Below are 10,914 nucleotides of genomic sequence, written 5' to 3' on the forward strand. Positions count from 1 at the left end.
CTTTATTCTCCCTACTTCAATGAGCTTTTGTAAACTCTTCTCCCTATCTGAATAGTTTGGAAGTGAAGCACACTTCAATTTCCTCTCAGAAGTGCTTGAGCATTCTTACCTGGTTTACAAAAACATCCTGTTACACAAACCTAGAAATCATATACTAATGTGAGACGTACAGACTTCTCTGTGTGTAAGGCTTCCCATGAAAGCTTAAATTAAGCCAGCAGTTGCAATGAAACAGCAGAGCAGCAATCACATTTTCATTCTGACAATTCTGCTGAAGTACATCTCCCTCACAGCTGAAGGGCAATAACATCTCAAAACACTGTAGCTATTTGCAAAACAAACGTCTGCCAAAACCTTTAATTCACATGAACCTGCAGCACTATTTTCCCCAGATGAGTTCAAACACTAGTTCATTGAAAGCTGAAAAAGCAAGAATACTTTATTGTTTCTGGTTACCGCTCTGCTTCAGGATTTTATAATTAGTAGATTTAATTTTCTCTTGACTAACTCATAGAAATTGGAAAACAAAAATATTCAATAAAACAATTTTAAAAGCAAAACAAGATAAATTACTTCCCCCTTAAGTTATGAAGAAGTAGTTAATGACAAAGTTAAGTAATACTAGCAAAAATTAAAGATGGGTTAGAGCTTTTTTTTCCTTTTTTTAAAAAGAATTTCTGTTTATTAATTACATAAATAGGTTAACAAAGAAGCATGAAACCAATATTTATAGCTTTGGTAACAAAAATACAACATTGAAGTTGATTAAATTGAGTAATTATTATAGTATATAAAGGTTCAAATATGTATATAAATACAGTAATTTCTCTAGCAGGCACCACAAAAAGGCATTAAAATAATTAAAAATACAAAGATAAAACTATTAAAATGGGTAACAAAAATATATTTACAAATATGAAATATCCTGTGGTATTACACTTCAACTCATGTTATGTTCTTGAACTATCTATTGTAAAGATTTCACATTAGGGAGTCAAAAATGTTCTAGCTAACTTGCAAACCTTTGAATACCTGAATTGCTTATTACTTATTTCATTCACACACCTACACCATGGCCAACTGATTTAACTGGTAAAGTTTCTGTAAGAACAGTTTACAGAGTATTTAAATGTCAGGCAAATCAATTAAAAAGTTAGTATCCTAAGATCACTGTTCATACATTCCTGAAACTGGAAGGAAGTCTGACCCATTAACCCAATAAAATCTTAAGGATTCATGTGGAGTGGACAGACTAATTTATATAAAACATACATGGCTGCTTAAAATTCCCTATGTCTTTTCTCATATATGTCACAATATATTATATGTTTGCACAATTTCTACCGCACAACTTTTTAAAAATAGCAATTGTTTGACATACTAGAAAAAAAATCAAAAATATGAAACATTATTACAGACACACACATAATATATATATAAAATATATTAAAAGGATTCTATAAATATCAAACTATCAAATTTTTTTCTTCAGTGTAGTACAAAGGAGAAAATTAATTAGCAGCTACATAAATGAAATTTTGGAAGTGTGAGTATGTTTTAACTCCTTATTTCCATGTTGTAGAGAATAACTGACTATAATCAGTAATCAAATTAATAAAATGCAACCTGATATGCAATTACTTAATTCCCACTTAATACAAAGCACATCAGTATAATTAATTTCCTTTCTCATGATTAAGCATTTGAGAATGACTGTTCAATGAACAAAACTTACCAATGTAGACTCTCCTGCTGTATCTCTGCATCAGCAACAGAACAAACACATGCAGTGGAATAAGGTTGATGATGAAAACATAACCACCCCATGCAGAGACCTATGAGAAGTAGAACAGGAAATTAGATATGAAAATATCTGCAGATTTTTAGGATAGCCAATGCTGGATTTATACATCCTGATGGTCTAACAAGAAAACACAACCCCCATCTAGACAAGCAGTCAGAACTACTAGTAAAGCTACCAGAATCTTTCTCATTATTTATTATCAAAAAAGAAAAGAAACCAACAAAACCCCCACAAGACACTTGAAATGGCCTGGTGGATTTTCAGGGCTATCCTTCCTGTATCTCCTCCTTCTCCCAAACTAATCTGGTCACGCTGGCAAGCAAGAATGGGGGCTTTTCCCCATGGTGAAGGCTGCAGCACAAGGCAGCGGTATGACTCCCATGTAGGATCCAAAATTTTCCTTTAGCATACAAATTTAGCACCATGCTCTGCACTTTTTGCTGGGGTCAGGGAACAGTATCTCCAGGCAGAGTAGAAAGGGAACAAGGTACACCTTCAGGAGCAAAACTGCTGGAGCAGAGCAGCCAATGCAGGTTACAGTGTAAGGAAAGAAACAAAAGGAAGGTAGATGCACAGGGAAGCAGGGCTGAGCACTGTGGAATGCTGTACAACACCATGGATATTGCAAACCTGTAGTAACAGCACTGGTATGATGTACTTGGAACTGAAACACTACAATGTTATCAATATATGACTGATTGCTGGTTTGGATAAAGATTTAATGAGCTATCATTACAATGTGCTATCTAAATTTGTAACATATTTAGAAGGGCTAATGTTGACTAGACAATCTGTATTTTAACACATGTCCTCTTGTCAAATTACAGTCTAGACTTCTCCCGTATGTACCATGCCTAACCTAGATCTTCATTTTTAGAATGCAGTAGCTAATGTGGTTTTCACTTTAACTGTACTTTAGGGCTTAGAATCATGTAGATATTTTTAAAGCCCTAGAATCCAAAAAGAAACCCAAATGACTATGTTCTATAGAACAGATTCTAAAATAAGGACAAGGCCAAGTACTACTTGTTTTTGATACTAATACTACAAAACCCGGCATTGCAAAATTTGGGGTAACTGATTCAGACAATGTGAAACAAGTAGACTAGAAATCTTCTAAGTTTTCTAGAAACTCATTTCAGATTATCATGATCCTATTGCCAAATTACTAGCATGAAGTATCATGGTTTACAGAGGCAAGTTTATTTAATGGGAGAAAATACTATATGAAGACAGGTAAGACAGAACAGAATAAGAACAAATGTGCAATTAGGACACTGTCATATTCAGGGAAAGGTTTGAATGAAGCAGGTAGCAGACAGTTTGCATGGACCAGAGACCTGCATCTCTAATTATCAAAATATTAAACCAAATCTAAGCACTGAAGATTGTACTGAACTGAAGATGCACTTTGGAACTTTACAAACAAAACCGAGGCATCCTCATAGATTGGCAAAAAGAGTGGACACATGCTATCACTCCACAGGGATTGCTTCAATGTAAAACTTTGTTTTATTTCACTTCTTTGTTATTAAAAGCTATCCAAAGCAGAAGTTGCTGAAGTCAAACAAATGCTAGAAATATAAATGCAAGGAAAAAAAACCTTCTCCTTATGGAATGCAATGCAATGCTATGAGTCAAACTACCACAGCGAGTTAGGTATATATTTTAAGCAGATTTAGTTAAAGAAAGATTTTGGTCAGTCCATGCAATATCCATTCCTCTTTCAAGGAACTGTTCCCCAAACTCCCCACGCAAGGACTGACTCTTACTACCTCAAAATTGTGATTTGATTTAATTTTCAACTTGCACTGAAAACATAAAACTAATTCCATCACAGAAAAACAAATAAATACTATATAATGAATAGTACAATTATGCTTTGTCCTAAAAATTTACCTAAGCAAAACGTCTAGAAGGGCATCTTAACAAAACTCTTTCTCAAAGTGAAATAGAATATATGGAAAGCCACCACCAGGGACAAAGTTGGTACACTCTGTAAGCAATAAAATTCTGTCATCTAATCACTGAGGTTAAGCTATGGACAAATCTTAACCTTTCAATAGCTGACAGCACTTGAAAGGAAAATAAAAGAAAAAAAAAAAATTTACATTCAAGGACTGGATGTCATGACAATGACATTGATTCCATAAGTTCTGTCACCATGCACACTCTAGATCACACTCCCTCCCTCCCATATAATCCCACAGACCAACACACTAGTCAGACTAAGATGGGAAGAACTTGTTATTGTGCAATTTTTCAGCAGTAAAACTGTAAAAGTATTGTATTTGTTATCTGCATATTTATGAAGAGCACTTTCAGAGGATCTTGCCAATAAATTGGCACAATATAAAAAAAGACTATGGTATATAGATATAACGGACTAAAAACTTACTTGCCTGATTTTGCACTGCACATAAGTGTGTACCAAGCCTACAGATCTCTTCACTGTAATGCTATATATAAACAGCAATGCTGTGTATAAAGTGGTTGTTTATTTATTGACTTGGCAAAAAGGAGGAGAAATAGGGGAGGAAATATATGTACTCTTAATAGGAGATAGCTATCCTCTTTGGCAACATATACAGGGCTATTATTTACTATATTAACAGCAAAAATCTCTCAGAAAACCCAATGAACATTAAAGCTAGAGGAAATCTAGACAGCATCCAGGTAACCTCTAAATCAACCTTGTACCTTAATTTAAGGCATGCAAAACAGCTCAGAAGTTCTTTCTTCTTGCAAGCCTAGTTACCTGACTGTGGAAAAGCAATATATAAGACCTCAATCTTAACCAACACCAAGCAACTAGCCTGACTGTCCCACCACTGGCTATTTTGAGGCTAACTTGTTTTTCATATAACCACAAAAAAAAAAAAAAAGAAAGAAAAAAAAAAAAAAGTGTTTATCAGGGGGAAAAAAGGACTTTTGACTGATTCATACAGGAAAATTCTTCAAGTCTAAGGTTTCAGAAGAGGGAGGAGGGGGAAAACCAATTCCCTCCATTTTGCTATTAGTTTTATCTCCTCAATTTTACTACTGTTTTCCCCCTCTGTTAGCCCTCTAGGAACATCTCTGCAATAGCCTCCATTTTCATAGATCAAGAATGAAAAGGGGCTTTATGATCATTTAATATGACATTGAATTCATTCAGTAGTTCTGGTGGTAAGCTTTACTTTATGGCATAATTATACCCAAAGAAATTGCTTTCAGAGTGATACAAGTGTAACTTTGTCCATAAATTTTAAACACTATTATTGCATTTTAGTAATAATGACACACACACGAATAGCAAAATTCCACCTCAATTCACCTCCACCAAAACAAAAATCCCACTGAATCAGAGTACCTATTCACAGCGTAGAATCAATTTATAAGTAAAAGTTATTATAATTATAGTTTTTCCAAAAATTGTTTTAACTGCATTTAAATCATAAATATTTTGAAATTTAAAGTATGTTTTTTTACTCATATATTTGTAATATGAAGAAACAATTTTATATTATGGCTCTAACAAAGATTAAAATCTCCTCCTTCTGTTCTTCATCAACATATGGATTATGTAAGCCCTACTCAAATAGTTTAGCTATTACATATATGTAAAAGGCTTACCATGTAAAAGTAGGATAGACAGCAGCAGATTGTCCAAAAGACCGACCCAGTTTTCACAGACTTCACCTTAAAAAATAACCAAGTATTTATGAATAACAAACACTGGACAATACTCCAAAATTCCATTCCAAAAAAACTGTCAAGAGAACTTCTTTAGCACGTATCAAGTTATATTTGTACGCTTCTGAACTGATGTCCATAAAACCAAACCACAAGCTCAATTCATTTACACACAAAACAGCTTATACCTATCTCTCTAGTTAAAGCAGAGGCAGAATGTAATGCAACTCTCTGCTTCATGACCTGAGGTAGAAAAGTAGTTGCAACACCTCTGTGCTACTTTCTCTGAGACATTAGACCACTTCATAATTCTAAGTGTAGACTATCCATGGCTCGCTTTGGCTGCCATCAGACGCAACTCTGCAATTACAGATAAAAGAGCTATTCTGTAATTTTGAAAAACTCACTTAAGGTTAATGAGAACATCCAGATACTACTAAAGGTTTAGCATGATCCATAAACTGGCCCAGTAGTATGATTTTGTCTAAAACTGATGGTGGTCATTGTGGCGTAGGAAAATAGGAATGAAAAAAACAACATTAAAGCTAGAAAGTTATCTATAAAATATATTTGATTCACACATAATTCTACAGGAGTTTATGCAAACATTATTGCACTATGCAGTTTAGTTAAATACGAGTTCCATAATAACAGATAACTACTATGTCTCAGTTGTTATAAAGTAACAACATAGGTTGATTCTATTATTGTTATCACAGTATATATACCTTTACAGCTGCAGTTTAGTCTAAGTCCAGATTTTAAAAAACTGCATTTAAGTAACACCAGCCACTCAATCATGAAACACACGAATTCCCTTCCATTATACTCCTACCAACAATATCCTAAGTTTGAAATATTCTAAAGCTAAAAAACTTGTTAGTATGCATCTGCTTATGAAGTGGAACTCTTGACAAAATCGTGAGAAAAGCTGTAATGACCATGTACATACATGGAGACACTCAAAATGAAAAGTATATGCATTCAGGGAATGCACAAGGGACAGTACCATACAGTGTCTAGGCTGAATTAACAATATTGTTATGCTATTTGTGATATTTCCAAAATAGATGCAACAGTCTAGAAAAACTCCAGCTTGCCTAAAGTCCTTCATACAAAACTGCATTACAGATGCAATTCTACATACAGATTAAGGAGTGACAGACAAGTGCACTAGTAAGTAGGCTAATTAAAAGATGTCAGGCTATTTTTTTTTTAAGCATGCCAGCAATATTAGTATCTGGCTCTGAACACCTTTGAGTATTTAATTTGGGTGCTTAAGCCAAAGCCCAGACCCTCCATACAGTTGAAAGCTTCTCCAGAAGACAATTCAAAGCACTTTATATTCAGAGTCTACTGCTTTTCACCAGCTAAATAAGGAGGCTAAAAGTTTGATGCTCACATAATACTAATAACTCCAAACTGAAAAACAGAAACAACCCTTCCGTTTGCTTTAAATTTATAGACTTACCATCATTATTATTACTACTCCTACTACAGGACACACATACTTCAGCTGAACAGTACTTTTACACAGCAAACTAAAGAGCATGATTACGGAGTTGTTCAGATCACGTGACTTCTCATACCCGCCTGATCAAGAGCCAAGGGGAAGAGGGATGAGAGGGAGGAAGATAAGAATTCAATGGATTCTAAGAAAAATCAGTCATTTGGTTGGAGGAGGAAACAAAAAACCTTTCCAAAGCAGAAGACTCGGCAATTACTTACCCATAAATAGTATGTGAACTGCAGTGCAAAAATAGCTATGCCTTCATTGTCAAATGATCCTGCTACTGATCGGGATATGTAACCTGGAACTATGGCAATAAAACAGGCAGCTAAAAGCCCTGCTCCCTGGTTCCACAGTTCTCTGGTGAGCAGGAAAGTAGAAATAGCTGTAAGGCCGCTAAAAACTGGTGCTAGGAACACACATACATCTCTTATGTGGACTGTCACGTTAAGCATATTTAAAATCCAATGTATAAGGCCTGCTGTCACCATCAGTCCTGGGTATACCTAAAAGGAGGGAAAAAACAAAACAAAACAAAACCAACCCACTAGGTTATTGCAGAAAATGATCATGGTAGGTTTAGGTAGGCTTATTAGCATATAATTTGCAATGAAACAGTCATTTTTTAAGCTGATATGAGCAGTGAGCAGGTAAAGCTAATGGAATTATTTTAATACTACTTTAATCATTTTTTGACGACACCGCTGAATACCAGAGGTTCTTCAAATTTTACCAAATGCTAACAATTACATATAATCCATTTTGTAAATGAATAAGCAGCATACAGATAATATCCTATCTTGCCTGACATTTATCATATAATGAGAAGAATTTGTTGTTAAGGTATGGAAGCAGAAGCTAAAGTTTGCAAGAGGATTTCAAGCCAGCTAACAGCTTTAAGAAAAAAACAAAACCCAAAACCTGTAAGACAACAAGAAGAAACTCAGCAACATCTCCCAGCCCTATCCATTTTCCTCCAAAATACACCATGCCATTCTTTTACTTCTTGTTGCCCATGGAGAAAGAAAGTGTGCATCAACGAGATTAATTTTTTTAAGCTGAAAAGCTGACAAGACAGTCAGTTGAGTATTATATATTTGCAAGACATCTGTAGACATCTTTGGATATGAAGGATTAAAATAAAGTCCTATAAAACTGAATTAAGATGTCCTCCAGGAAAGGTAGCATAGACTTATACAAATCTATTGAACCCACTATAGAATATTGGAGAACTTCAAAATATTCTTAATAGGAATTCTACCCTCCCACATTTATCAACATCAGAAAAATCAATATGTACTAGAAAAGTTAATATGTACTTCACCTGCCTTAGTTTCTTTCAAAAGCTAAGAAGGGCATTGTACTAAATTAAATTAACAGACAACAGAATGTTTCCCTGCCTATATCCTTGAGACACAGTTTTCAAGACAAACTATTAAAACATTATATACCATATGACTTGCAAAATAATGTATGAAATCAACATTTCAATTCTATTTCCTATGGGTTTTTACTTCATATAAGACAGGTACGCAAAACCCACATATATATGTTACATAAAAACGGTCTCAAGTATCTCTAAGGTACTACAACAAATAGTGATCTAGCTGTTACAAAAAACTTTGTAAATGCATTTAAATAGCATGTACTATAATTAAGAAGTTTAATGTACTTTCACACATTAAGTAACACGTGGCTCAGTGTCACTAAAGCTATTCTACCAATGAATGATATTTGTATTCTGATTGTTTCATACACCTTTCCTGTCTTGTAACTTGCATCGATACCAATCTTACCTACTCCTGATGCTTCATACAGGTGCCCCACTGATTTAATTTCAAAAGGTCTTTTCCCAGTAAAATCCTAACATTTTCCATACACACATGAAGTCCACTCAACATATACCACTGGATTAAAACTTGTGCCTTATGAGATTCAGATAACTTTAAAAAAAAAAAAAATCTTTTTCATTTCATGTACCAGAATTACAGGAGACATACTACACTTATTTATTACTATTAGAAGTTAATATGTAAGGAAGTAAAACTCAGTTCTGTATTTCTTGTTCACAGTATGCTGTTGGACAAAGACTAAAGCATGTTGACTTACTGTCTTAGCTCCTGCAGCAAAAAATTAAAAACATCTTGCTATTCCCTCTGCAGCAATTTGACAATTAAAAGCATATTTTATCAAGATTCTCCTTTTATCAATGTCAAATTTGTATTGAAAGTTCAAAATACCTACTGCAAAGTCATCTTTAAGTTATTATTACAATACTTACAGTTCCACCTACTATTCTTCCCAGTGGATACCATGCTCTTTCATCAAACCAGTTTAAAAATTCATAAAACCCATGGGATGCAAGATGATGTGTTGATCTATAGTTAAACCTAGAAAGAAATAGAGGAAAAGAAGGGAGGGGGAAGATAAATATCAAGAACCTAAATTTTAGGCATACCTTAAGTCATCTGTTTTCTAAGACCTAGAAAATAATTAAACTTCAGCATCTCATTTAGTATATAAGTACAATGGCCCTCTCTAAATCTATAAAGTAAATTACTAAGCCTTCAGTTTCTAACCACTACATTTTTTTCATTTCTACAGCTAGTGCATATACAGAGATGAAATATTACAGTTTTGGGTGGGTTTTTTAAAACATTAAAGTTTCTGTCACTCTAACAAACACTCCTAGCATTTTCTGCATTCCTTTTTAAAGCCAGTTTTCAAATATAGTCTATCAACCTATTATTTTCCACATCCAGAATACCACTTAAGCAGAATCAAGATCATGGAAGAATCAATGCAAGACTCCCATTCTGAGACAGGACAGCTACCCAGTGTATCTGCTGCTGGTCTATTCCATGAACATTGAGAGGTGACATAATGTAATAATATGCAAAAAAGGGAATCAGTCTATTTGTTCACACTATCAAACTAATGGCCTTGACATATTCCTTTCTTTCAATCAATAAGAACCTATACAACGTAGAATCTATGTAGATGAAGTTTCACCTTCAAAGTTTGTACATTCTCTGCTGCAGAAAATTCCTTGTACGGCAAAAGCCTTCCCATGCATCCTTTCAGTTCAGTCTTCCACACTGCTCATATACCATTAAAAACCACCGATGGATTGCCACCAAGGCATTAATATTCCACTTTTCTGACACGTAATTTTTCCAACTTCTCAAACTTCAGATAGCAAAACCTTTCAAGTATTACAAAGTCCATTAATTCTTCAAATTAGGTATCAGACTGCTGTGAGAACTGCAGTGCATGTTACCCCAAACTGCAACTCTTTCATGATCATTCGAAAGCCAAACTAACAAGGCTACAGGTATTGATGCTGTAAAGTTTTGTAAAGAAAGTTTAGGCTTAGAAAAGCCTCAGTGAACATCACTTCTGAAACCAGCAACATCCACAAACCCAACCCTCCTAACAGATATTCTAATTGGAATTTAGATAACAACATGAAATTAATTAGTTAAAGAAGTATTAAAGATTGTATTCATTAGTTAAGAAGTTCAGATGACTAAGTTGAATACCATAACAGACAACAGGTTAGATGAGCAAACCACCATGAAAGACTTCCAAAGACAGTTAGTATTCAAGACTAGAAAAGCTTACGCGTGTTTTTAATTTTGTCTATTTTATGAAAGTATGCAGTTATATCACTAACATGCATCACTTCTAACACCAATTTTAAAACTACATCAATTTCTTTCATATATCTAGGATTCCCAAAATATCACAGGTTTACTTTGAACTAATTCATTTTACCAGAAAAAAGCTAATGCAATTCAAGACTATAAGACCCATCAAGTTCCTACTTGTTTAATCAGTACAAGTCCAGTATCTGAAGTACAACCACACAGAGGTTATGAGCAGATTTCTTCATCTACACAGTGAAAGAAGAAAAATAATTGAA

At 34.3% G+C, this 10,914-nt stretch overlaps 1 protein-coding gene across 1 annotated transcript in view; it reads right to left on the reverse strand.

Annotated features, from left to right (window-relative positions):
• The window catches only part of STT3B (STT3B, subunit of the oligosaccharyltransferase complex (catalytic)), a 30,796-nt gene extending 21,422 nt beyond the window's left edge, over window positions 1-9,374 (reverse strand). The window contains exons 1-4 of the mRNA XM_010584317.1: window positions 9,271-9,374; window positions 7,208-7,495; window positions 5,420-5,485; window positions 1,736-1,835 (exon numbers count right to left, since the gene is read on the reverse strand). Coding sequence (XP_010582619.1) covers window positions 1,736-1,835; window positions 5,420-5,485; window positions 7,208-7,480 — 439 coding nt within the window. The 5' untranslated portion in view covers window positions 7,481-7,495; window positions 9,271-9,374. The remainder of the gene's footprint in view (window positions 1-1,735; window positions 1,836-5,419; window positions 5,486-7,207; window positions 7,496-9,270) is intronic.
• Between the last annotated feature and the right edge of the window lie 1,540 nt (window positions 9,375-10,914).

This window comes from Haliaeetus leucocephalus, unplaced genomic scaffold, assembly GCF_000737465.1.
Source record: "Haliaeetus leucocephalus isolate CR32 unplaced genomic scaffold, Haliaeetus_leucocephalus-4.0 Scaffold973, whole genome shotgun sequence".
NCBI classification, from domain to species: Eukaryota; Metazoa; Chordata; class Aves; order Accipitriformes; family Accipitridae; genus Haliaeetus; species Haliaeetus leucocephalus.